General features: G+C 36.0%; 5 protein-coding genes across 6 annotated transcripts in view; 3 read left to right on the top strand and 2 right to left on the bottom strand.

Annotated features, from left to right (window-relative positions):
- Positions 1-87: 87 nt before the first annotated feature.
- On the top strand, positions 88-1,444 carry RpL15 (ribosomal protein L15). The gene is made up of 5 exons (XM_066291243.1): positions 88-188; positions 403-583; positions 672-808; positions 870-980; positions 1,209-1,444. Exons 2-5 carry the CDS (start codon positions 412-414, stop codon positions 1,401-1,403), a joined length of 615 nt encoding a protein of 204 aa, XP_066147340.1. The 5' UTR covers positions 88-188; positions 403-411; the 3' UTR covers positions 1,404-1,444.
- On the bottom strand, positions 1,430-2,431 carry Ccdc58 (Coiled-coil domain-containing 58). Its single transcript, XM_066291245.1, has 3 exons — positions 2,240-2,431; positions 1,909-2,175; positions 1,430-1,856 (listed from the first exon to the last, which is right to left on the bottom strand). Exons 1-3 carry the CDS (start codon positions 2,282-2,284, stop codon positions 1,752-1,754), a joined length of 417 nt encoding a protein of 138 aa, XP_066147342.1. The 5' UTR covers positions 2,285-2,431; the 3' UTR covers positions 1,430-1,751.
- A 136-nt stretch (positions 2,432-2,567) lies between these two features.
- LOC136344096 (uncharacterized) lies at positions 2,568-5,239 on the top strand. Its single transcript, XM_066291215.1, has 3 exons — positions 2,568-2,834; positions 3,434-3,622; positions 3,756-5,239. Exons 1-3 carry the CDS (start codon positions 2,794-2,796, stop codon positions 5,158-5,160), a joined length of 1,635 nt encoding a protein of 544 aa, XP_066147312.1. The 5' UTR covers positions 2,568-2,793; the 3' UTR covers positions 5,161-5,239.
- A 379-nt stretch (positions 5,240-5,618) lies between these two features.
- On the bottom strand, positions 5,619-9,703 carry LOC136344108 (retinal homeobox protein Rx3-like). The gene is made up of 4 exons (XM_066291241.1): positions 9,456-9,703; positions 7,310-7,599; positions 6,070-6,242; positions 5,619-6,013 (listed from the first exon to the last, which is right to left on the bottom strand). The coding sequence occupies exons 2-4, from the start codon at positions 7,476-7,478 to the stop codon at positions 5,648-5,650; spliced, it is 708 nt and encodes a 235-aa protein (XP_066147338.1). The 5' UTR covers positions 7,479-7,599; positions 9,456-9,703; the 3' UTR covers positions 5,619-5,647.
- A 10,803-nt stretch (positions 9,704-20,506) lies between these two features.
- PsGEF (Protostome-specific GEF) overlaps positions 20,507-27,492 on the top strand; it is a 33,401-nt gene continuing 26,415 nt past the window's right edge. For both annotated transcript variants that reach the window (XM_066291419.1, XM_066291420.1), the window contains exon 1: positions 20,507-20,674. The gene's annotated coding sequence lies outside the window, so the exon portion shown is untranslated. The remainder of the gene's footprint in view (positions 20,675-27,492) is intronic.

Raw genomic sequence — 27,492 nt, 5'->3', positions numbered from 1 at the left:
AAATGTGAATATATATTGAATAGGTCCATGTACTCCTTTTAATCGCTCCATCTACACCGTAACTCTACTTTATGGCGAAAACCCTTATTTGATGTCAAACTCTAACCACAACATTCATGTGTCATATGACACAACTGCCATATGAGCCATTCCATTATCCTTTCATAAATTTCTACAGAGATTTGTAGGTACGTTTTTATTTTGTAATTTTGTTTCGTTAAAAATTAAGTTCATCTCACTAAAAAATAAAAAATTTTAAACACAAAAATTTCCCTCGAAGTCCCCTCTATTAAATGATGTGGATATTTCCGCTTCCTAAATGCCAAAAAGCAACAAAAACACCTTTGAAATGTAGTAGAGGTTAGCAAAACAAGAAACTAATTGCTCTATTTTTGACTCCAGGTTTCCGACATGGGGGCTTACAAATACATCCAAGAACTTTACCGGAAGAAACAAAGCGATGTTCTTCGTTTCTTATTAAGGGTACGCGTATGGCAGTACAGGCAGTTAACCAAGCTGCATAGGACTCCCAGACCAAGTCGCCCTGACAAGGCTAGAAGGCTGGGGTACAGGGCCAAACAAGGTAAGAATAAAGTTTCCATATATCTGCATTTATGTTAATGGTCCATTTTTATTTGAAAAATAAAATCATATTTGTATTTTGCTTGCAGGTTTTGTAATCTTCCGCATCAGAGTGCGCCGTGGTGGTCGCAAACGCCCAGTACCAAAGGGAGCCACTTATGGTAAGCCCAAAAGCCATGGAGTTAATGAGTTAAAGCCAGTCCGTAACCTACAATCTATTGCCGAAGTATGTTTTGTTTATTTGGTTTTTACACTTCATAATATTGAGTTTCTTTTTTTTTTTTCAGGAAAGGGTAGGAAGAAGATGTGGAGGTTTAAGAGTTCTTAACTCATATTGGGTGGCTCAGGACTCCTCATATAAATATTTTGAAATTATTTTAATTGACCCTGCACACACTGTAAGTATTATTTATTTTTATATTAAAAAATATGCATTACCGATCAGTTGGCACCTATCTGCTATGGATGTTAAACTTTTGCAGTAATGCTATATTATTTGCATTGGCCAGCATGTTTTTAATTAGTCAGTATTAAAAACTATCTAGAACTCTGCAACATTCTTCTATAAAAATTTATATTTCCTATTGGGTAAAATAGAAATTAATTGGAGTTTTCTTAATTTTTAGGCTATAAGACGTGATCCTAAAGTGAACTGGATTGTAAATTCAGTCCACAAACATCGCGAATTGCGCGGCAAAACATCTTCAGGAAGATCCTCTCGTGGTTTGGGCAAGGGACACAGATACTCGCAGACCAAGGGTGGTTCCAGACGTGCGGCTTGGCTCAGAAGGAATTCATTGCAACTGCGCAGGAAGCGTTAGTGTTGTATTTTCATAATAAGAAATAAAACTGTAAAAATGTTTTATTTGTGTAATTATTTTTTTGGCAATATCAAAAAAAATACATTAACAAGTTTATTACTATATCAACATTTGCATAAGGCTGTTTTACTACAAAAAAAAAACTAAAGTACATATAAAGGGAGATCACTTTAAAAACCTCATATGGGATCTGACATAATGAAAGTATGTCTGCAAAGTTCATCAACTGATATCTCTTAATCAGCTGTTTGATGGTAAATAGCAAATGGCTTAATCCTTGCCTTACATTTAAGGTTTACCACCTACTGTGAGGTTTTTTCCAATGCTCACCCATTAGAAAGTACTATATCATGAAGGTGGCTTAAAATATTGCCTGCATCTCTCGTTGAAAACCTTCACAGACCTCTGCTTAATCAAGTCTTCAACTGTAAGTTCTACTTGGAGCATTCTTAACTGAAACAATTTCTTTACAAACATCTTATTGAGCATTAAGAAAAAGCCTTACTTTGGTTTGTTCAGACCTCAGAGATTTAGGAACATCATGATTATCAGCCTTATCGTCCCTCTCATTCTTTAGTTTTTTAATATTGCCCAAGGTAAATGAAATGCAATTTCTAATAAAACCTTCGCGTTTATCATGGCCCTGTTGAATCTGTTGGTAAATTGACTTGCATGCAGTAGTTTGATCTGCATGAAATGAATCTGTGGGAATAACCGAATTTATTGTGTTTACTATGATGTCGTCTGCTTTACGCATTTGCTTGAGGGTTTCCTGACATAAAGAAGAGGTGAAAAGCAGATTTAAATAGTGTTCGGTGTAAGAGAATTGGAAATACCTGGAATTCGCTAAGATCAGGACACTCCATTATTACGGCAGGCATCTTTCAAGTGATTCTAGGCGATATTCCATAGAATTTAGGCTTTTTTGCGGGGAATAAAGTGGAATTTTTATTTTAAAAAAATAGAATATTCGGCATGGATTACGTCGCTACGATTATTGGGGTTATGTGGAGGAATTAGACATATAGGAATTTATTTATATATTTTTTTGGATAAATGATATAAGTTTTCTCTTACTACCGTATAGGTAAGAGTGAGTCACATAGGAGGGAATTGTTTTATCTGTTACCATCAGCTGTGAATTTTGACACTGACAGTTATATGAGTGTTGACTTGACTGTTTACATTTTATTATAAATTTAGATAATTTATTGTTATTGAGAATATTAATTACATTTCATACTTAATTTAATTTTTTTAAATATTTATAGTAATTAAAATATAAGCTGTGACAAATAGCAGTGGAATCAAGAATGTACAAAAATTATTATAAGAAAAATACTTATGTATATATAGAAAACACTGGGATAAACTAAGAAGCACTAGCAAAATGTTCGAAACTGATGATGATGATTTTGTGCTGGCCCCAAAGTATGTTTAATTAGATCTTTATCATATTAATCTAGTTTCAATCTTGCGCTAACTAGGCTTTGGTAGGCTAGTTTCAAAGGACAGATTTGTCCACTGATTGATGGACACTTGGTGTCTCAGATTAGTGTATTTTTTTCATTTGTCAATTCATGGATTTATGTAACAATAAAACATATCTATCTGGGATACCAACTGCAAGCTTTCTACTAGGCAAAATGGTCAATATGGAGCCATTTATTATTTTATAGTTTAACAAGTAATTTATCATTTAAAATTTTCTTTTTCTTCTAATATTGATATAAGGACTTGCCAGTCTTGTCCTCCACATTCAATCTTATTTTCAGTTCAACTTGAGGCATACCTGAGAATATACAGTCTTTTTCTAAGGCAATATTGGAAATCACCATTTTCTTATGTAATATTTGTCGAATCTAAGCATTTTCATATTATTTGCATCTCAAAAACCTGATAATGACCTTTTGAAGTTTCAGACCTTGCTCTTGTATTTCAGTCTTATGGTCTGTACAATTGAATCTTTTACTTTGTATCTTGACAATATGGCGAAGCAGTTTTTTTTTAATTCTTGTTCTTGCTTTCAGTTCAAAATTGTCATCAATATTCAATACTTTCTCAACTCATTCTGAGGAGGGCAAATCCAGTTTGGTATACAAAGCTCCTAAACAACCAAAACCTGATGAGCCTATACATACAACAAAACAGAGTAAAAATCCACTACAAAATACCCAATCCTCAGTCGTCTTGGCTAATGTTATTCATCTATGGAAATCGTGAGTATTCCTTTGTTAACTTATTTCACGTTCAAATTTTTTTACTCCGGCTCAGACTGATCAAGAATTTCATCCCATCTACTGCGTTTTCCAGTTTATTCTATAATCTCATCATTTTGTTTTATATTTACAGAGAAAACGGCAAAAATGTGACTATGGGGAGATACATGGTAGCCGTCATTGAAAACCCAACGGTTTCCTCTTTTGAACTGATAGCCTACCAGCAGAAAGATAAAATTCTTATTAGAGAAACTTTGGGAGAAGTGCTGACTTTTTACAAATACTCTAATAATTTCATTGCATTCACTGATAGGCACAAACATGTGTGGAACCTAAGTTTTGATAATACTGAAAGATTTGAAGCATTTATTCAATGTGTCAGCAAACATAACTGTCGTATAATTGATAATATTTTGAGAAGTACTCATAAAGAAGAAAATACAAGTAGCATCAAAGATAGTTTGGAGACTAAAGAAATACCAAATTCTACGGAGTCAAGTTCAAAAGACAAAATCTTATCCAGAATTACAAAACTAGGTCAGCCAATTTTACCCAGAAGATTAGAAAGAAGTAAAAGCAGTGAATTATCAGACTCTGAGACAGAATCGAGTTCAAGTGATCCCCTCCCAGTTAAATCTGTAGTTGCTCCAAGTAAAGCGAAACGAAATTTGAACACTCAAGATAAGAGTTTAGCCCCAGTTTTACCAGAAAACAACATTCCACTCAACAATAATATATTCGTGCCTAATAATCACCTGATGTTGAATCATCAAAACTCTGCTTTAGTTTACACCCAACCTTTGCCAGACTTGGGCTTTGGAAATTACATTGTTGCCCAAAATGCCGAGCTGAAAGCAAATTTAGCAGAAATAAACTTAAAGCTAAATAGAGTTCTCAATAATCGAGACAAGAACGGAAATTGTGGTGAAGATGTGACTGCTTTGCAGACACGAATCAAATGCCAAAATTTGAAAATTGATAATCTTTCTACTGACTATCAAAGGACGCGGGCAGACTTTGAAATTCTGAAGAGGAGATATGACGAGAAGTGCCAGGAATTGGAAAAATCACTGAGCGCAAAGCAGCAGGTGGATGTTTTGGAAGTGGAATTAGTTTCTTTACGCGAGGCCGCTAATAATGAGGAGCTGCTGCTGCAAAGAATAAATGAATTAAAAGGCAAAGTATCCGAACTTGAAAAACTTATAGCATCCCTCAATGAACGGAATAGAGTAGCAGAGAGCAGCAATGCAAACTATATTGAGCTCCAGAAGGAAAGCGAGAATTTAAGATTGCAAGTGGAGGAACAAAAATTGAAAATAAATCAATTGCAGCAGAAACTGTCGACACAGAAGGAAAATTCACAGGTGTTCGATAAGGAAAAGATAAATAGAGTGGTGAAAGAAAGTATGAATGAAGCTTATAGAGGAATTGTGGAAAGTTTTGATGACGGTAGAACTTACAGTTTAAGTGATATTCATTTGGTTCTACTCGAAAATTTGAAAAAAACTAGTTATCACCTGATTAATTCATTGTCATGAAGTAAAGTTTTAGGAGTATTATAATATAATGTGATATAATGTAAATCTTGATTATAATGAAATCTTTCGTTGAATAAAATGTTTATGTATTCCGATTAAGAATAATCAGTAATATCTCATACCCTGGATAGGTTTGATTCTCTGATTTGAAATACGTACAGGAAGTCAACGTAATTTGATAGTCGTCTTACCAGTCCAGGTGATACGAATTCATCATTATTTAGAGTTATTGATTTCGGCGATTACTTTTTCATATTTGAACCAAATGTCGTAGGTGATGACAGGGTCGGCTTTAACAAATTTTTTTATAACATCCCTAAAACAACCGCCATCGCACTTGAAAATTTACTTCATTGCGATCAAAATGATTTCAGATGACGGTAATTGTGTGTAGCACGTGTGGGAATGTGGCACTTTTCGCATTCACTGGGTAAGAAACTATTAATAAAAATTGCGTGGAAGAGAAAGAAACTATGTTAGCACAAAATCACAAATTAAACTCTTGTCTATACCTAAAACCACTTACGTCCAACCTATTACAAACACTAGAGCCGTAACTAAAAGCATTAGAAGGGAACAAATTACAACTAGACGGATTTAAATTACTGGAATAGAGATTTTCTGGATTGTACTGCGTGTAGGTGCATTTCCAAGGCATCACGTACTGCAAATCTGGTGGATGATTAGGGGAATTTTGGTAGGGAAGTCCCTTTTCGGGGGCTAAACCATCCGGTCTCAACGGAATCCCCACAGGTGAAGATGGTTTGGTGGAGAGTTTGGAATTTGAAGATTTGTGTATGATAAGGCTTCTTTCGTTTCTTCTGAACTTAGCTCTTCTGTTTTGAAACCAAACCTATAAATCATGGTATACTGATGGATTTGTGAAAAGTTGTTATTTCTTATTTTTACCTGCACTCTGGCTTCGCTGAGGCTGACCTTAGAGGCCAAATCCTCCCTCACAAAGGCGTCAGGATAGTGAGTTTTTTCGAAAACTTTTTCCAGAGCGGCTAATTGGGCTGTGGTAAAAGTAGTGCGATTTCTTCTGGGTTTCTTGTTATTCGACTTTTCCTCCAGCATGTAATCTGAAATGGAAATAGCTTTTGGTACTAATACCCACCTATAAACTTAGATTTAAGCGCAATTAATTTGGCCCCAACACGAGTTATTAATAGATCGGTCGACAGTATCAAAGGCCTCGTTTATCTCGTATATCATGTCTTTTACGATAATTGCACACTTTCGCCGGTGCACTTGCCACCATTCGTCAAAAGGTGCTTTGACTTAAACCGATGTCGATTTTCCAGAGGTTTATAAATTAAAGGGAGCACGACGGAAAGAAAATTTCAAAACAACAAGCCACAAGACGAATTGAGAGAGTTTAAATAATTTGTCGGCTGTCTAAGATTTTTCGGGTTTTGCTTTGAAGTTCCTTTTTTATGAGTTTACATGTGTGAGATTTGTCGGGATAAGCAATTTGGTTATGGATAATTTTTTTGGAATCAGGACTGGATTCAGGTGTTAGATGAGTTCTGTATCTCGGTCGTTCCTTAAAGTGCCAGTCAAAATAGATCTAATTTTTTTATGCCTCAATATCTCCAAAAGTACAAATTTTGCAAAAATTAATCCTACGAATTACGTTAATTTGCGGAAAACAAATTATAAATTACTTCACATAACATTTAGAATTGGTTTAAATAATATTTAAAATTATTTAAAATTTATTTTACGTTTGAATTAACAGTAATAATATGAAATTCTTATAAGTAGCTATGCCTAAATAAATTATGTCTTCAAAAATTGAAAAAATGTCTGTATTTTACAGCTTAAAGTCTCAAAATGCAAACATTTAATATTAATTTTAATTGACCAGTTTTAACGGTATTTAAACCAATTGCCTGTGTTCGCTTTCAAATCTTGTAACGCGATATCGCACAGTTTCAAAGAGTCAAAACAGCCGACTCTGCCAAACAGGATCTAGCTGGTCCCACCGAACAAGCCTTACTTGGTACCTAGCGGCCGGTGGTAGGCTACTTTAGGCTTAGCCAAAATTTGCCGTTTTTTGCCTTTCTATGCCTTTAAAGCGGATTTCAGCTACATTGACAAGGCGTTCGACACCATTTCAATCATTAAATTCAAATTCCTTACTTACTGTCCTCAATTTCCGAACTTGACCTCTTTTGGCCGAGTCTCAGCAGGCTGCTAACCGAAAAATGTCTGGCGTTGTTCTGGGGTGAGTAACAGCGACTTCCATTGTACTCATTCCCGCCGTTATTGTAGTCGACAGACGTCGTGTGATGCTGCCCTTCAAAGTTGAACATTTCTTTAAACTTCTTTGTGGTTACACCCGATCAATGGCCCAATTTGCCAACCATTATACCCGCCTGTCTCCGCGAAATTAAGATTTTTGTCGCAGGCTTTTCGGAGGTTTCTACGGTTGATCTGAAATGAAAAAAATGTTTACAGTTTATGTTCACAGTATGCTAATTTCAGTGAACTTTATATATTGATTAGACATACACATTGTTGCGGCGCGCGGCCGACTTAACAATATACATGTAGAGGAAAAAGGGGTGTATCACGGAGTTGTCTCAATGTGTAATTTACTGCTTCTTAATACATATATATGTCTAATAATCTGGTATGTTTCTTTCTGTTGATTGGCGCATGTTTTTAAGAAAATTATGGGATATGTATGGAGACCATTGTTAGGTAGTGAGTTAGAATCTTAACTAGTGAAATAATGACTTGCTGCAGTGCTTGTTTTTATATAACGACGCAAAAAGAAGAACAGAAGCTGCTTAGACTAGAAGAGAAGAGACGGCGCTAAAAACAGAGATAAGAACAAAAGGCAAACAAGAATTAATGGACAGCTTCGCAATTACTGAGCAGCAGCTGGAAACAGAATAATGGATAAAGTGGAACCTATTTCCTCAGGCCTGCTGCATTAAAATCAGTCAATCGCATCATAATTAGCGAAAGGTTTAGGGTTCAGCATGAGGTGCTGGTGGCCAGGGTCTAATATGAAGCTATTTTAGTGATGGACCTCACCAAGAAATATGAACTATCTTATGACGATAAAAGAAATATTCTCCTCTTTTACAATCAAAAGGTTATAATGACCAATGGGAATGTGGGAATTTGGGTGAGAGTGCTGGCGGCTGAAAACGTGAAAATTTGCCCCTTATGGAGCAAATCATCATGGGTGGTAAATTGGACTTGTAGAAACTAATACAGATTTGTTGACGAATAATACGAAGAAAACTAAACCACTGCAAGTATAGCTAATATTGCAGAAAGGAGTACCTAATTTAAGGAAGGAACCATTTTTGACAGGTACGAGCTTGTACAGTGGCAAGTGTGAAGGGTCGGACCCATTTAAGGTGAGGACTTCCAACTGAGGCTCCCCGCAGTTTATTAAGATTTTTTGGGCGAACGTGGCGCTATTTGTCAGTATTCCTTTGGAATAAAAAAAAAAAATTTGGATAACCTGAAAACTGAATATTGTTTAAGAGTTTTTACATTGAGGAAAAATTTGCTGATACGGCTCCGGAGACGTCGATTAACAGCTCAAAAATTATTAAAAATTAGAAACGACTCTGAGGACGCACTCGTGTGCAAGTTTCTGTGTTTCTCACTTAAATTTGACCTTTTGTTACATGAACCATCAATAATTCTTTTTTTTCGTATCTCTGTTTTTTCTCTCTTGACGTCAGACTGTAATGTCTCTAAGTTTTTAAAAATCTTTCTTAGTCGCTCTCTAAACTCTCTACCCATTATTTAAAATATCTGTTCTTTTCCCCACTAAATTTTTACTTTTCTCCATTCCAATTTTCTGACGTTTTTTGGCTTAAGTTTATGTTTTTCTCGCCATTTTAGAGGGAGGATGGGGACTTTAAAACATTTATTCAAAAAAGTAAGTACTCGTGACATCATTTACATGAGTTTTTAATAACTAAAAAATGTATCAATTTTTTCTCCGTAGTTTCTTCAAATTCTCTGTTCCCTTTTTAAATTTCAAGACTTTGACTAGAAGAATACGTGTTGATGTATTGAAGAAAAACATATCTCCAACTCTTTTTTGGGAGTTGGAGATAAATCAGTTGCATACAGGATGAGAATCTCAATAGTTTTAAGGCATATATCTGAGAAAATAAAAAAATCACTAGACACCATATCTGCAAAATACGCTCTTCAAGGTATCGCGAGTGCAGGCTCTGAAAAAAGCTTTTCCTAGTAATCTTATCAATTATTGATAGAATGTTAAAAAAATGATTCATACCAAACTAAATACGTACCTGATATCGATGTAGATTATGTCAATATGCGTATATTCCAATCTCCAAAACCTTAGATCATGAAAACCACCAGTGCTACGTATCAACGATAATTATCGTTTATTTTACCAGCAGCACTTAATTATTCACAAAACATGCAAATTATCGCGTTTGTGACAATATGGCGCACTAATTCAAATTAATGTTCGGACTAGACTTTTTCGGTGTAATTTCTTAATTCGATTAAGAGCAGTTGTGGGCCGGCGCATCCCAAACTGATCTCCGGGGAGTTTTCAGGCTGGAAATGTTTTCAGGAAAGGGGAGGTGATTTGCCCGCCCCACTTTAGCTCTACTTAAGTCAGGGGGCGGAGTCTGGAATAGTTATATGATGTTTTGGATTGAAAGCTTATACAGAGAGAGCAAAGGTCGCGCTCAAGCAGAAAATGTGATTTAGGGAAATAAGTCATATTGGAGAATTTGTCTGCGAATTTTTAACGGTTCCAGAGGGTCAGGGCCGTTCCAAATCGATTGCTTTCACGAGTAACTAGAACCAGGAAGAAAAAAGGGCCCCGAATCACAAAAGACTAAAAGGGAAACAAAAAGAGGTCGAAGACAGCAAACGTGCGTTCGATTCGGGATCGGGCAGATGCTCGATGAAATCTTTTATTACGAGCCCCAGGGCTGAAGATTTTTGATTTACATGTTTTACGCGACGTGCATAGCGAAGGCTACATCGTCAACAATGACAGTTACTCTAATAATCCAACATTCATACTTCCCATCATCAATCATCTCCATATCAAAACAAAGTTCCGCTAGGTCACAAAAAAACTACCTAATTAACCAGGAGGGGCGTGGGGGAGGGGAGTTAAATTGGTGATCGTAAAATTTACCAAATTAAAAGTATCATTTTTCATGGTGACATGGAAACACGGAAGTAGGAACGCAAGGAATGCATATCCCATATAATTAAGGCGTCTTCCTTACTATGGGGTGGTTACATATTTACATGTCTCGGTTGTGGGTCTCTCAAGGGTGGGTTTCCTTGGGCCAATGATTATGATTTTTTCGGACTATTAAGCTTTGCTGTTTCCTCTATATAAGTGTCGGCACCAGAAGGATTTGCCTAGCCATTTGTCTCAAATGGGATGGACTCTAAACGAGAATATGTTCATCCAGAAAGTGCTGGTTGACTAAAAATTTTAATACCATTGGAACTCGATGCTTCATTACTTCATTATTTGAAGTTCCCGATAGATTAGATTAGATTCATTTGAGATCATATAGAGAATTACATCAGTTCCATATGGTATGATAATGAAATAATTTTTTCTCCAGGGGAACGGCCGTAAACCAGATTTGTTTCATGGTAGTTTGTCAAGTTGAAACATGTCCATGGTACTTTCAAACAAATGTACTGTATCATACCAATTATCGCGCTATGGGTTAACGAAATATCGGCAATTATTTTTAAAAAGGTAAAAAAAGTTATCATCAACCATCAAAGTTCAAAACAGTTAATCATTAAAGACTAAAATCACAGTATCCGCGATATCCTATCTCAAAAACTAACGAAGGTATGATCAACCGGATTGCGTAGAGTTGAGATAATCAATTTCTCGATTGGATCAGGTACTGAAGATCAAATGGAAATCACTCAAGAAAATAATAGTTGATAAACCTTCGAATGATATTTAAGAAACATCTGGGTATCCGAGAAGAACGAATTTGTTCGCAATCGAAATCAGTCCAAAGAAGTGCAAGATCTTCTATGGGAAGGAGAAAAATTCGAGCATGTAGTTTCTTCAAGTGAGACCAATACCGATGTGCCTGTTACCACACATTCGTTATATCTGCGCTTCAGGTAAGATATGCACAGACACGTACTGCATTCTGCAAGGAATGAAACTGAATAGAAAAGAAAATATATAGACGAAAATTAAAAATATGGTTAACAAGCTGATTACTAAAGGTGAAATTCCTACATAATACTCACAAACATTTTAATTGACTGGTACAACCAGTTACCAGCAACTTCATACATCACGAGGACAAGGAGACGGTAAAAGAATCCAGGTGAATCTATCCTCATTGACAGAAACGGTGCTCATATTTCAGGCGCGATTCTTTCCTTAATTTCTCGAATTTTCCATATCGAAAAGGACAAAAACCCACAATAGTTTCCACATAATCGAATATGTATTGTAGCAAAAAGCGCATTCTAATAAGGGCCTATTCGTTTGCAATGATGATGGCGATAGCATGCGGGCCCCACTTCTATTAGTTTGCAAAAATATTGTCAATAAGACCATTCTTCTACCCTGTGTGTGTGTGTGTGTGTGGGACTTGCACCTTGACACGTGCGGGGCATGTGCCCTTCATTAGTTAATAGCTAATATGGGTATTAGCCCCATGATAGTTTTTTCGATTCTGATGGAGGGTGTGTGTCTGATGGTCAGCGAAGCAAATAGTTCATTGAGATATGTATTATTTTTTCAATGATGATTCTTTGTCCTCCTGGAAAACTCAATACCTCTTGGAACTTGAGACACTTATAATCCGCACATTAATATTTTGGCTCCTAAGGGACAATTTCTGAACTTTTCCGAAAACATAAGTTTTTAGTGAAAATTCAAATTCCTACAGACCATTCATCAGGATCGGGTTTCTATATCAGTTGTGGTGCTGATAAACTAGCTGCAGTTTCGCAATTCGCCCCGAAGAGTTTTAATCTAACTCTATCAAAGATAATAGGTTTTGTGTCTAGATAGCAAGACTAATGGACTTCCTCATGAAATTTAAAGTTTTAGGCTGGGACTAATCAGCATAAAGCATTGCCTGAACCCTTTATCCTTAAATTTCCGTTTAAAGTAGGTATACAGAGGAGGGAATTAAGGCCATTCTTAACGTTAATTAATTATGTGTTATAAACCCATTAGGTGACCATGGTAATCCTTTAATAACGAGCCAGGAGTTGCTGCGTACTTGCATTTGAGTTAATGGAGCAGATGTCTGTTGGTTGTATGGATGCTTATTCATTGAGTGCTTACCTGGCAGCATATATAGAGGACCAAAAATCTCGCATAAATTCGTTAAAAGTAAAAAATACTGGAACACGTCAAATATTGTTGTTATTTTTTAATGTACGAGATGTGTATACAGGGTTGCTGATGTAGTAGATAAACGTAGTTTTTTATTTGCTCCTTATGAAACGCCGTGTGTATTATGACGTTTCTGAGCTTTTTGTGAAATTCTGAACATAATTCGTGTGACATAACCACGTCTAAATTTAAGAGTCATTGAAATATTTGCAATTAGAGTGACCTGCTAGATAGCCCGACTTCACTCCTAGGGAGTTTTCCTACGGGGTTCTGTGAAACACCTGTAACGTAGTGTGTATTTAAATAAGCTCATCAATATAGAAGAATTAAAAAAGCAAAATCACTGAAAAAGCTCAACAATTACTTTCTCAAATGATAAGAAATTTTCTTGAGGAATTTCAATTGCGGTTTGCCCACTGTCAAAAAGTCAACAGGACACAGTTCGAACATTTATTACTAGATAGTATATGCTAGATAGTACGAGATAGTAGTAAGGTTACTAGTATAAAATGATCAAAGTGTGCCCCGTTGATTTCCTGGTAGTGGACGGGCCGCAATACAAATACCTCAAGGACTTCGCTTCATCATTTGAGGAGGATTTGTTGAGCTTCTTGAGCAATTTTATTTTTGAAAATTTCCATATTTCTACGCTTATTTAAATATACCCTACATTTCAGATAACCCTATAAAAAAATTCATAGGGGTGAGGTCAGGTGCTCTAGAAAACCACTTTAACTGCAAATACTTCAGTAACTGTTGAATTTAGATATGGATATGTTACACCGAACATGTTCAGAATTTCTCAAAGAATTCAAAAACGTCATGATATACATGGGGTTCCATAAGAAAACAATGAAACAATTCATTTATCTATCACATGGGTAACCCTTTATACACATCTGTTACGCCAAAAAATACACAATAAAAAGGATATTTGATTGGTCCGGCGTTTCCATGAAAAGTATTTTCACGAATTTATAAGGAACTTTTCGTCCTCTATGCATAATGATTTCTGAAGCAATTGAACAATTGGCTACATTCGAAATAATCATTCTACAGGCAGTTAAAAAAAGTTCTCACCAAGGGCCCCTTATAAACCGAATGAAATATTGACAAGCAATCACACGCACACGGGGTATCGGTTCAAAAAATATATCGGTGCTCTATTGTGATTCATTGGGCTCTTATTGAAGGTTGAGGCGAAAATTCAATGGATTTAAATATCTGATGAGAAATAGGAGAGGTCGAAGGTCAAATTCCGCCTTAAGGGGGAGGGGGGGGGAGATTCGTCTCTGTGCGAAAAAAATTACCCTTTAGACACATATGGCACTTACTGCAACATGTTGTAGGTGTACGGCATGCGTGCGTCTAAATTAATCATACCAATTTCTGGTTATGGGCAATTAAATTACGGTGATATATGGTTTCGCTGGCTAAATATGTCACGTGTTATAAGGTTGTTAAAAATAATTGCACTTATTTGGATCAGAGAAATGCATTTCAGCACGGTTCAGTGAATCAGAAAATTTCCATTATGGTTATTTGGTAAAAACAGTTGGAACATTGATGAAGTTGCGTCGCTGACTCAAGCACCTAATTATTAGAAACCATAAATACAGATTTTCGATTCTTCTTTCAGCTTTGGTTTCAAAGACGTCTTTACGCTAGACCGACCGTACATATCTGTGCCAGGAAAACACGTGTTTTGGAACTACTTTACAGACAGTTGCCGAGATATTTGCGCTTGACGGATCGTGTTACATCGCGCTTTAAGTTGATTTGGACGCTTCAGTAATTTTTGATAGACATGTCGCCTGCGTAAGCTCGAATATCATCTGGATGATTGATGGTGTGATTTCTGTGTTGAATGATAAAATCGGTTGCGAATGTCGTCGCAGAAAAACAGAAATCATCATTTATAAAGAAAAAAGTATTTGCCAAGTTATTGATTTCCTGTAATGTGACTGGTGGATTAAATGGAAATTAATAAGGTCCCCTTGGAAAGTGGAAATGTGGTCCATCTTTGGTGTCTTTAGGGTTCGTGAACTAAAGTGAGCTGAACTTTCTTCTCACAAGGTGAAGACTTCCTATAACACCCGATATGTTCTTCTGGCGAGCGGGTAGTCTGAGATTTACCCCCGAACACTCCCCCTCCCCTCTCCCTTCGGTCTTCTTGTAATCGAGCATCATGTATAGTAAGTAAAAAAAAAAGTATTCATACACTCAGACGAGTCTCATTTATGTGCAATTTTCGTAACTTCAAGACAATTCCGATCACAGAAGTTAATATGATCGCACAAATAACGCTTGATCGCTAAAATTTATGAAGAACATAATCAGGAAGCTGCTTCGTTGTACAAGAAAAATAGAGAAAATATCTTTAAATATGTCCAAAAAACGTGTTCATACACTATCAAAACCCAACATCTATGACCTTCTACCCTAAATAACAATTAAGTTTAGTCATTAATATTTGATGGAATACCCCTTAGCGTCGATTCCAGCTTGTAAACGACAATTCATTGATTCAGCAAAATTGTAGGTAACGTTTTCAGGATTTTGAACCATTCGTCCAAAGTAATATTGCGAAGTGGCTCTTTGCTCGAAATTTCTCTTTTTTCCCACTCTTTTCGAAATTTCTCTTTACCTTTTTTTAACTCTTTCCAAATGTTCCCATAAGTGCTCAATCGGATCGAGATCAGGGGATTGCAGTTGTTTTTTAACAAGCGAAGTATATTATACAGGAAGGCTCAAGATTGAGCGAAAATATTTGTGGAGAGTATTTTTGATGTCAGAATAAAACTGTCTGTTCCTGTGTTCTAAGATATATCCCTCCGGACCTGAATTCATCAAAAATTGGGCGAAAAAAATCCATTATGTTAAATTGTGAGGGCGGGTACCTATCAAATTTCATAAAAATTTGCAAGCCATTGTTTTTTAGGCGCCTTATATATTTATTGCTTCACGAATTATGTAAACTCAATTTCAGAAAGGTTGCAGGGGGATCTGCAATTTGCATAATCCGCCTTTTGTTTCCATCCAGGAACTCTATGAAAAATATTCTCTTCAAATAACTGCACTCAATTTTGAACCACCCTGTATAGTGACCACTCTTGAATGGAATTTGATGAATGCTGACGATTGAAAGTAAAATTCTCGTCTAATTCAAACTTTTGTATATTTTTATACATGAATCTATCCCGGTTCCCCTTGACAAAAGTTGAATTGTGCACAACATTTGCTGCCATACAGCCCCAAACAATCACGTTTCCACCACCATATTTTACTGTTGATTTCAGATTGCTCTGCTTCACTCTCTCCCCCAGTTTTCTCCACATTGTCTTGACACCACGTGATGCAAATAAATTATATTTGCTCTTTTTGGAGAAAATAACTTGTTTTCAGAATTCTATGAGATTTCTCTCTGTGTTCATTGACGAACGAAACACGTTTTCTCCTATTGTTCACTTTATTTATCCGGATTTTCTTAGCTGGTCTTCTCCCATGGAATCCCATTCGCGTGATATGGTATCTAATGGTTTCTGGATGAATTTTTTTGGCCAGTTATCGGTTCTAATTGTGAGGCGATATACGGTGCACTTACTTTGGGATTCTTTTCAATCTGCTGTAGAACGAAGCTTTCTGTGCGTTGCGCTATTCTCCTTCATCTTCCAAAACGTCTTAAATTATTGACAAATGCTGCTGATTTGTATTTCTTTATGATGTACCGAATAGTGGCACAACTTACTTCAACACTTTCTGTTACTCTTCTACGAGATTTTCCTCCCCAATGATATTTGATTATCAACTTTTTTACATCTCCGCTAATTTCATTTCCTCTTCGTCTCATAACTATTATTTTTTACTTTGCTCTAACTTGTGTTAGAGTGAACTAATCAAGGCTTATCGCAAATAAATGGAATTTGCAAATAGCGAATTTGGCAAAAAAATTCATTAAAACATGAGCGTATGAGTACTTTTTGGGACATGCCTGAAGGCGTTTTGCTTTAATTTTCTTGTAGAAAGACAATTTTCAGGTTATATATTTCATAAATCTGTGTAATGATGCTTTGTTTGTGCGAACTTATCAAATTTTTATGATTTAAATTGTTTTTATCTTACGAAAATTGCAATAAATGAGATTCACCTGGATGTATGAATAATTTTTTGATTTACTGTACGCAATAGTCAACCTTTAAATAACCTGAACTAATCCGAACTAACCCGAAACACCTGAAACCGTTGCAAAGCATTACTTCTGAGCCTAAAACTAATTTAAACTAAAAACTAGTTTCTCAGCGACTTTTCGTTACTAGCGATTGTCTTGATGAGTCAGATTTAAATCGAAGATATCTGTCATACTAAGCTTAACCGGAGGGTTATTGGCCGGTTGATCGTTTTGATTCGTATTATCAAGATCTACAAGTATTGCCCGAAGTGGAGATTGACGAAACTCATTTTGCCGAAGATATAATAACACTCCTTAAAGGCCAAATGATTGAAGTGCTGGTGCTTTGAGTAGGATTTCTATGAATTCAGAAAAACGAACTATTCCATCACCTATTTCCAAGTTAACAGCTGCTCTATGTCCCAGGTAAAAGTAACGGAAATTCAATAAACACCTTCACTGCTCGTTCCATGATATGGGTCAATAAAAGACGTCTTAGATAAAGTGCCTAATAAACATAAGAAAATCTCTATTAATGCTTGAAACGATCCTGCATTTCTCAAAACCACTCTCAACGGATTTATTTTGCGGGTTTCGTTAGGCTGACAATTATTAGAAAATATTGATTTGGTGCTTATGTCTCCTTAGTTTTGAGGGCTATAAATAATTTTTCAAACATAGTGGAGCCTCCTTTGTTAATTTCAATTTTCCATGCTATCACACAACTATTCTGAGTCTCCCGAACTCCCTTAAAAGTGTCCAATTTCGAAGAGCATTTTTTGAAACTTCAAATTCTGGAAAAGGTAGATATCAAAATGCATTGATTCTTCTGTACCTACTTTCACGTGCCAAACTACCGCGAATTCGTGAAAACTAGTTCGAAATCTTAAATTTTTGATTTATTACTTCTTTAGCTATCGCATTCAAGGAAATGCGGTGGATCGCATTTTCTGAGACTGGTCAAAACACATTTTTCCCCCTTAATTGCGTGCCTTCATTGAAACATTCCCATTCCATCCCTGTGAATTTTTATTCATTTCATGTGACCCTGAAAGTTTTTAAACTTCGTCTGGATGTCGCTGAACCTGAACTGGAAACAAGTTAAGAGAGGGCCCGAAACTGAGAGAGATGGGATTAAAAAAGGGGCCCCATTTTTCGCACGAGCCAAAGATTTGGTGCATTTCCGCAGAGCAGTTGTATCTAAGGCCCAGCTAATTTCGCGGGGGTCTCAAACAGGTTTTTAACGGGCTTTACGATCTTAGATTGCGATTGGGATGGCCCTTCAAGGTGTACCATCGCATGATGAAACGGGCTACACCCAACAAACAAATACGGTGCACGTGGCTTCTTGTGCGAAACTTTGTAACTGATTTCTTTGCAACTTCCTTTTTTTTGTGTCTCGTTAATTTGGAATTATCTAGTAAATATGTGAGAAAGAAAATATAAATTACTGCGAGTCTCATGATGGGAGTATCCCACAGAAAATGCGGTCCGGTTTTCAACAAAAGCTCGGAAAAAAGTCGTTAGTCTTCCAACAATGGAGTTCTACTTCCCTTATTTGCAATTTCTACCTAAATCTAGAGAAGTTGGGTCAAAAGGTTGAAAGATTAACAAGGAACGGTAGTATGTTTGAGGAATAATTGGGTTTGCTTTGGTTTATATTGCACAACACCGGAACGCCGGCAGATGTTGGCTTTGGAGGAATGAAAGCAAAAATTTTCAAAGCATTGTTGAATAAAGTAATTAGAGTATGTTCCCTCTTCCTCCATATTAATTAGTAATACTACGAAATCCCACGTGGAAATTTTGAGTCCTCTCTAAAGATAAATTTAGCGGAAAAACGTGCCTATGCCGACAAGAACGAATGTGGCACGTAAACAGGCTCAAAAGCCGAGATGAATGGGCCCACGAAGGAAGATTAAGTGGTCTGTTGATTGGTCGGAATTGCGCGAACTTAGTAAAGGGACAGATCTGGATTAATCAGAAGATGGGTTGCTGACGTAAATGGATCGCTTGGTGGGGCTGAGTCTGGACCAAAAGGCAGCGTGTTGGCGATCAGCCCTCGAAGCCATAAACAATTTCAACATTCCCCGAGAAAAATTTTTTGACGCGTTTAGGATGAAGCTTTTCAGTCCTAACCTGGATGTTATAATTAGTTGCTCCATGCGAAGGAGGGACTAATTAGGAGCACGTAAAAAATGCTGGAGCGTAAAAAGCGTTTCAGTGTCAGGCTCATCAGTTTAAGTGCAGGATGGTAATTTTGACATAATTTTTGATAATTTCTTGGCTTTTTTGGGTTGTTAGAAACGTTCAAATTCCCATAGAACACTCTTCACATAGGGGCGTTTTCGCCGGGGGCAAACAAGAGAAAATGCAAATACAATCTACCTACTTATTAATGAATTCAGAAGTTTTATTTTGATTCTGTTTCTCTTTCATGCAAGACTATAATCTAATTTCAAACCCGTTGATCAGTCAACATCTCATAACTAAAATAATGAAACGAGACCACAAAAAAAATACTCTCCCCACTATTATTTTTTTTGTGAGCCCATTGTCCTGGGGCTCATTTGTGCACCCCAAGCGTAAGACAAGGTCCTTTAATTTAAAAAAGTGGTATTTACAGGTAGGAACGGCTAGAAGTTGATGGGAAACTTTTGGGTTAAATATGCGATAAGAGCCGGAATAAAATTTTGATTTTTTCCAGCTCGTTAGGCGCCCATTTCGTGTCGCCAGCAACGCCTTGCTCGGGCTTTGTTTTAATTATGAACCCCCTAATTGGGTTAAAACGTGTTGACATTTAAAAGCGATCCCAAATGGCAAATCTCAGATTTATGAACACCGGCGGCTCGTTAGAAACCTCAATGAGGTGTTTAGTGTCTGCAGGTTTATTGCGGAAATTTATAACTTTTGGAGATGTCCAATTTCAGATGTCAAGCACCAAAGTTTATTGTGATTGGATCCAGACATGGCACAAGTCCATGCATAAGGACGAATCAATGAATATACATAATTTAAGGAAAGAACTGTGAAGATGTAAATGAGTCCTTCGCAGCTTTGAAAAAAAAAAGACACAGAAATTGGTGCGCCTTAGAAAGTTTCAGGGCTCAAATGGGGATCTGAAGACTTCAAGAATTGGAAACAGATTTCAGGATTTCATCAAGATCACTCTGTGCGTACAAGCGGATGGGGAGTTTTCAGTGTTTTGAGGCAAGAAATATCCCACATTGCTCCGTGGAGTTTGAAAACTTGAATTATTCATATAATTCAACATTTGAGAACTCAAGTTCGTTATCTTTCCGAGGGAATTAACCCTTCACTGAATTTACTCGAATCGCATAAATTAGTAAACACTTTTAGAGCACTTTTTCTGTTTATTTAATTCTTTTTTCTTTGTCACGTCTGTCTTCCTCAAAAGAGACGTCGCCGTTATGATTTCTTTCTGTTGCTTTCGAACAGTCTGAACTTGATCGTTGAGACTTCCCGCTGGCATTAAAATTTAAAAAAATTAATCAATTATTTCTTCTTAAAAAAAAAAAAAAATTAATAAAAACTCAAACATTCAAAGTATCGATATCAAACTCAAAAAGCTACCCACAAAGTCGCCTCTTAAAAAACAATGAATTTCCAATTTCAATTACCAACATCCACTTTACTCCCATACAGAGCGCACTTACACTATTGAGAGGAAAAAAGACAATGCATCCCTCATAAAAGAGCCGACAAGGACAGCTATACGAGGACCCTAAGGCCCTTTAACACATACCTGACCAGGTAACTGTCGGCCGGCACGACCCCGACAATCGCCCGGTAGATTTCGCGCCGAAAACATCCGAGCATCGCTGGTAGGTACCCATCGTGTACCATTAACCAGTACGACCAGTATTTTTGATTTCTCGGATTTTGTAATGGTTTTTTCCGCGAGTGTCGGTCGTTTTTGAGTGTAATGTTAGTTGGTTTTTGACACTGTGGTGAGTGGTAGTTTTGTGAGATATTGAGAAATTTCAATTTTTATTTTAGTTGACATTGATTTTTTCGGAGTCCCTCTATCATAGTCTTCAAGCTAATCTTATGAGAATCAACGTTTTATTCATGATTTTGGTTGTCAAAGCATATTAAGTTAAAATTCTTGAAGTGGTGCTCATTATCTTAGGGCTACAAAAGAGGTATTACGAAAGTTGCCAGTTGGCAAGGTTTGCTCCTAAACCGTTTAGGTATTTACCTATACGTTTCAGTTATAAAAAAATATCACCAAAGGCCAGGTGATCAAAGAATTGAGTGGACAAATCATCACATCTGCCTTAGGAGATATGATCGAAATATGAAAGAATCAACCTAATATAATGTAAACTCAGCTGATTACATTCACGAATCCATGGGTCTATTCGTAGTACATTATAGTGATTCCATTGCCGTGCAATTAAGAGGCAATTAGGCAAATTTTCAACTCAAAGCCCACATCCTGCTTCCTGCAATCTTTCATGAGCTTGATAAAAATGTTCCCATGATTGTAATAATACATTATTAATTACTTTAATAATAATTAATGAGCAGCCACCCCTAAGCTAAGGGCCGCATTAGCAATTTTGATCTGCTTATTGGCGAAACAGAATTTCGCATGGCTTAAATCCCGAAAGTGTTGGCTTACTTCCCTGATGTCCTAAGCAAATATTTTTGTTTGGGAAAGTGGTATTAATGGGTGTGGATTACTACCTGGTAAAGAGCCCTTGTGGGACAAATTATTAGGGTTTTCGGTTTTGAAGTTGAGCGTTAACGGTCAGTTTTATAGGCAGTAGAATAAATCTGTGGACACGAGTGATGAATTATCCAATCAGAATAAGTGAAAATTAATTAATTTTGTGCTGAGAAGCCACACATTATTCTTGGTTAAAAAATGTTGTATTTAAATATCATTAAACAATTTTCTCTTCTTCCTACTCACCACCGAGAGGAACCTTACCTTTTTCCCTTGGCGACTATCAGCTAATCTATGTTCTACCATCCCCAAAGATTACCAGTTTCCAGAAATTTTTATTGGCCTGGAAACCAGTTATAGTTCTGAATCACTTATCTTGTATGTGTGGGGGTGATATTGTGCAAGGTTAAAATTGATAGCCACCACGAATTCCTCCAATTTTTGCAGCACACCAATTGATTAATATTTTGTATTTTTAAACCTCTCGCCAGCCACCACCATTTACCAAAATCTCCATCGGTCAGAAGATAGCTTACAGGTAACCGTGGTTCACATGCTGGTAGTGCAAATTGGCCTTGGGTCAAATCCCTGAATCTGGAAAGGATAATGTTCCTGGTGAATAACATCAAAATAACCTGTGTTTGGTGACATTTTACATAACATGAGATTTATCTGACTGGCATTATTACTAGGGAATGTTCTACTCTCCAGATTCGAATATCTAGCCCCTGGCATCTTCAATAGTACTCATAGGTATCAGCCATTTTCGTCTTGCATATACCCGTTTTATCATTTTTATTTTCAATTTACCTTTAAAAATCGGCGAAATATGTTTAAACGTAATATCCCGTATCTCAAAAACTGAAAAGTTATTACAACTTGGTTCATGCGGTCTTATAGAGCCCGTCAAGATGGTAAATTTGAGATAATATTTCGAAGCTACTGCTCCACTAGTTTTCCAGATATCGCTGCTCAAAACTTGAAAAGTAAAAATGTTTTAATAGGTTTAGTGGGTAATTTTTAGGTGTGATAAATTTTGTTCCTTGAAGAAAATCTAGAAAAACAAAAAATTAAAAAAAAAACACGTACAGGGTGATTCAAAACTATATTTAACTAACAATGACTCAAAGAGCAATCATTCTTCAGTACTTCTTGTATAACTTTTCATTCCCGTGCGCTATAATGTTTCTTATAATTTGCATTTTGAACAAAATGGTATGCACTTGCAATTAGGTAGATTTGTTCTACACTTCATATTCCTTCCATTCTGTGGAGAAAACTACCTTAAAACTCAGTGCATGTTAACTTGAAACCTCCACTTACATAACTCGAATTTCCATGTATTTGCACTCCTCAAAAAAAGGTAAAAACTGGGACACAGCCCTGCCTCTTAGCTTACATGCAAATGGTTTTTATACCTTATAAACAGTGGATCGAAGATAGAAATACCCCTGTAACTTTCGCATTCAGGATTCGATTTCAAGACTCAAATGATAAGGAATAAGAAGATCTATATATATGCTATAAAAACTGTTTTTAACTCTCCCAATTAAAACCTACTATATCTCATTTCCTATGTTAAAAATCGGAAAAAAGGGTTAGGATGTTTTTTTTTTTGGAAAAAATAAGTACGTCATAGTATTTAGCATTTTTTTAAAAGGGCCAAGTACCAAATTTCATAAAAATTACTAATTATTAACCATTTCAGAGAAGTTTATATTATAATTGCAAACAATATTATTTTATCAATTATTTATAAAAACAAATAAAACATAAAATAAATAAACTAATAAACTAAACCTTGGAAGTTTCCACTACCTCACCTTTTAATTCAATACATTTATTGTATGTTTTAAAATGTTCCTTAGATCGTTTTTCAATTATTGTGGAGTGATTTACTCAAAAGCTTTGCGTATGTGAATTCGAAGAGCTTCAATGTCGTGGGGACGCAATTTTATAAATTTTTCTTTTGATCGTGCCCCACCGAAAAAAATCTGAGGACGTAAGATCGGGAGATCTAGGGGGCCATTCGATTAGAGGACTAGTGCGGCCTATCTATTGATTTTCGAAACGCAAATTTAAATATTGTCTCATACAAGCGGAATTGTGAACAGGGCCGTTATCTAATTGAAAATAGAGGTTTCTCAAATAAGTGAGGGGCAAATCGTCGAAAGCGTTCACCATTTCTTTTTAAAGAAATTCTCGAAAATTTGAACCATTTAGATTTCCATCCAAAGGAAAATAATTTCGTAATTCATTTGAATTTGTTTCTATGTCTATCTTGATGAAATATTTTTTTGTTCGATTGTTATAAAATACACTTCTTTGAAATAGTCGTTGATAATTGTCATTTTTTGACGAAATTTGGTACGTATCCAATTTAAAGAATGCTGAATCCAGGGCCGTACTTATTTTTTTCCAAACAATACCCTAATCTTTTTTCCAATTTTTGACATAAGAAAACAAGTTATAATAGGCTTTGGTTGAGCCAGTTAGGCAAATATTTTTACACCCTAAATAGAGCTTTTAATTCTCTATCTCTTGAGCGTTAATTCTTTAAAATCGATTTACAAATGCAGAAGTTACAGGAGTGTTTCCATCTTAAATGGATTACACTGTAAGTCCCATAACTCTTCCCCATACGACCGCACCGTAGTTTTTAACGGCGTTATGGACTGCTTTCTATGTGGGAGACCCAAAAATTAGTTTCTTTGACCTTTTTGAATTTGCCGAAGAATTTACTATAAGCTGTTTAACGATAGGAAACTTTGAATAGATTTTTGAGATAAACAACGTTCCCCAATCTCCTGCACTTAAACCGGATCATTTATTTAACGTGTAACATTTGTCAATACGTCATCGGTTCAATGGAATACCCTAGATGACTTGCAGTACCATTATTTTTGTCCCCTGTGGATTTTGGCCCAATTGCTTTCGAGATAATGTACTTTTTGTTGTTGCAGAGTCTATTACCTTCTTGTCGCCGCTACAATGGCAGGTTTAATGAAAATATCGTGTGACGTCACAGAAACGCCCCCCCCTTTCGTTGTTAAGATTATTAAAGAAATTTTTCTAACTGCCCTCGTATTACATGCATTTCATCCATCAGGTCATATAAGAACTAGTTCAAAGTGCACCTTTAATTCAGGATAGTGATTTATATAGATAGGACCTTTTTACCTCTCCAAGTGCATTCTGAACCGATAGACCTTTCAGAAACTAGTCTTCATGAAGGGACTTATGGGAAAGAGACCTTTTCTCTTGACATCCCCTATATCCCGTGCATAAATTTTACCCTTATCAATGTTGAGACAGTAGGAAATTATTTCCATTCGTTTTATAACGTAATGGGAAGGTGGGATATGCTATAAATTAAATCTTCGAGAGAGATGCTGCAGTTCCGGGTTGCATTAAAAAGTTAGAAAGTTAGAGGCAAGGAGGGGTAGCTCATCTTCTCATTGTTTTCGACCCTTCCTGTTGAGGAGTTATTGTTTCAAGACAATAAATTGTTGAGAAGCCGGCAGCTGGGAAAGGCTTGTCGACGAATAATGGCATTAAATTTGTGAAAAATTGATGATAAGTAATTTCTGATTCATACAATTCAATAATATCTTGGGGGTTCTTTTTGGAAAAACTAAGATTCCGACAGCCGCTTCCGGTTGTTTAATCTCTTTTTTTCTCAGCCTTTCCCCCAGCATTTTCACCAAAACTCTCACTATTACAAAAATTTGTCATAAGTAGATAAATGCACAACTTGCAAACTTTTAAGACATACGGGATGATTTGAGAAAACCGAAATGAACGATAATAATATAAAATGAAATAAATAATTCAATAAATAAAAACGATAATAAAGAAATTAATTATAAAAATTAAAAAGAAAATAAAAATTGAAATTTTTTTAAGATAATATGTAAACCACTGAATCTTCTCAGATGTAGATTTTGAGAGTTTGTTCTTCCTTAATTGAAGATCCCAAAAATTCCAAATATATCCGTCGTTCTATTACAGAACACTGACACCCTGACTACATATTCTGAAACACAACTTTTTTTTTCCAATGAAATTTTATATACGCTTCAACATATGTTGAGAAAGGATTTTCCTTAACTAAGATTTCTGCACTTTAAAAATATACCGAGCGTTCTAATCTTATGTAGATAAAAAAAATTATACAAAATTACCATCAGGATCCAGAAACATAGCTATTTTTCAGTAAATGTCTAGAACTACAAAAAATATTCTGATAGGTATTCCTGAGATGTTATAACTTGACTAGTACGTTCAATGAGCGGTAAAACTAAAAACTTATAATAAACTTCAGAATGCTTTTAGAAATATTTTCCTTATATTTATTTAAATTCTCAGATTTATTATCAGAATTCAGGATAATTTGCGTCACAGGGGTGTTGAAAATGAACTGAAATTTGTCATTATCAAATCCTCATTTGCTTCATGAAATTTTAGGTTCTTCCGAAAATTCAGAAGTTGTAGATTTTTATTTAAAGATTCTAACGACTCAGAAGTATACAGGATGTTTAATTTTTGACAATGTAGACTTTTCTGAGTAATGCAGGTTGATGAGAAAATTAATAAATAACATAGCCATTGGGAATGATGACTTTACAACTATTTTGCCGAAATTTAGATGTTTTATAATATATGTAATTACTTCAATTTTCATTACAACAGGGTTACACGCATTCATAAAAAGTGTTAACTGGTGTAACTACTGTCGTCACGGTATAGTTACCATTTGTATGACCATATGGCGCCCTAGTAACCCCTTTTATACCACCCGAATGATTGACGCATGCTAAATATTTTAATAGAATCAAATAATGTACGCTAAATTCAACAAATTTCATAGCAGTGACGTAGTAGTGAAAACATGAGAGAGGATATTTAAAAAAATATATCCAGGTATTTATCCAGACTTTTATATACCAACGCGAGAATAATTTCCACATAAATTCCGAAAGAAAGGCATAATTGGGCGGTTATTATTTTTCATGGAAATTATTTTCCAGGTAAACTTATCATAAGTACTTTGCACTGCTGCTCGCAGTGCATGAAAATAGTATATGGTGGCTCTATCAGAGAGGTAATTTTGGATGAAATTACCACTTTTGGAACTTTATATAACTTTGTTTTCTTAGTGGAAATTCGGCTACAAGTGAAACTCAAAAACTGCTCAAATAATTTCTTATCTTCAATGGAAGTACACGTAATTCCAACCATTATCTGCATAAAACCACCAGCATGAGGGTAGCGTAGAATGGCCCAAAACAAATTTTTGAAATTAAATCGTTATTTTATGAGAATTTTATGCCCTTTTGGGCAGAGCGCGGAACCAAACGTGCTTAATGGTGCGAACAGGTGATGTTATTTTTCAATGCCCGTCAGGCACCTGTGTCTCTAATTTGTTCTTCGATCTATAATTTTCCTGTTAGGTCTCTTAATTATCGTACAGGCCTGAAAACTGTCAAGTCAAATGCAGTTAAATTCTCAGCCTGTTTGGACTCACCCTTAATGCGCCCCTTTGGCAAAAATCCCGCGTCTTTCAAATTGCATTTTGCTGTTTTTTTTTCGAGTGCAGATGCATGCAGCATCTCGCCCCAATTTCAAAGGAATCCTTCTCTCTCTTTCACTTCCGTAAGGAATTTGAAAAGAGCCTCTGCCAGGTGATAGCTTTAACCTTCGTACAAGGGTCGGGGCAGACCCTACAACAATAAGTGATCTAATTTTAAATAACACAATATAAGGGACTAAATCTCGAAAAATCGGCGAAGGTTGCAACTGATTTTCTCACGATTTGTAATTAAGAGGAATTGTAACATAAGTGTATGACTAGGCGAAAAAGGGGGCTGATCTATGATTATTTTTCTAGTCATCAGATACAATTAGGCACCTAATTGCCTCCCTAGGTGACCGAAAGAAAACTCCCCAAGACAAGAACGAAATGGAAACCCCGCTTTCTACGCTAATGTATCATTGCGTGACACCTAATCTACAGGGGTGTGGTTGGCCGAACAAAGCGGTTGACTAACGTTTTGATTGTCACAGTGTCACCCTCAAGTTCAAAAAAATCTC

The sequence above is a fragment of the Euwallacea fornicatus genome, chromosome 16 (genome assembly GCF_040115645.1).
Source record: "Euwallacea fornicatus isolate EFF26 chromosome 16, ASM4011564v1, whole genome shotgun sequence".
Classification (NCBI taxonomy): domain Eukaryota; kingdom Metazoa; phylum Arthropoda; class Insecta; order Coleoptera; family Curculionidae; genus Euwallacea; species Euwallacea fornicatus.
This window is presented reverse-complemented; position numbering and strand designations above follow the sequence as displayed.

Coding starts and splice junctions, on each gene's coding strand:
- RpL15 (XM_066291243.1), top strand. CDS start 412: ATGGGGGCTTACAAATACATCCAAGAACTTTACCGGAAGAAACAAAGC. Junction 584..671: donor GGGGTACAGGGCCAAACAAG/GTAAGAATAAAG, acceptor TTTTGCTTGCAG/GTTTTGTAATCTTCCGCATC. Junction 981..1,208: donor TAATTGACCCTGCACACACT/GTAAGTATTATT, acceptor CTTAATTTTTAG/GCTATAAGACGTGATCCTAA.
- Ccdc58 (XM_066291245.1), bottom strand. CDS start 2,284: ATGCCTGCCGTAATAATGGAGTGTCCTGATCTTAGCGAATTCCAG. Junction 2,176..2,239: donor CTGATCTTAGCGAATTCCAG/GTATTTCCAATT, acceptor TCTTTATGTCAG/GAAACCCTCAAGCAAATGCG. Junction 1,857..1,908: donor TGAGGTCTGAACAAACCAAA/GTAAGGCTTTTT, acceptor AAATTGTTTCAG/TTAAGAATGCTCCAAGTAGA.
- LOC136344096 (XM_066291215.1), top strand. CDS start 2,794: ATGTTCGAAACTGATGATGATGATTTTGTGCTGGCCCCAAA. Junction 2,835..3,433: donor GATTTTGTGCTGGCCCCAAA/GTATGTTTAATT, acceptor TCTTGCTTTCAG/TTCAAAATTGTCATCAATAT. Junction 3,623..3,755: donor GTTATTCATCTATGGAAATC/GTGAGTATTCCT, acceptor TTATATTTACAG/AGAAAACGGCAAAAATGTGA.
- LOC136344108 (XM_066291241.1), bottom strand. CDS start 7,478: ATGTTCAACTTTGAAGGGCAGCATCACACGACGTCTGTCGACTACAAT. Junction 6,243..7,309: donor AAGTTCGGAAATTGAGGACA/GTAAGTAAGGAA, acceptor TTTCCATTTCAG/ATTACATGCTGGAGGAAAAG. Junction 6,014..6,069: donor TCAGCGAAGCCAGAGTGCAG/GTAAAAATAAGA, acceptor CATGATTTATAG/GTTTGGTTTCAAAACAGAAG.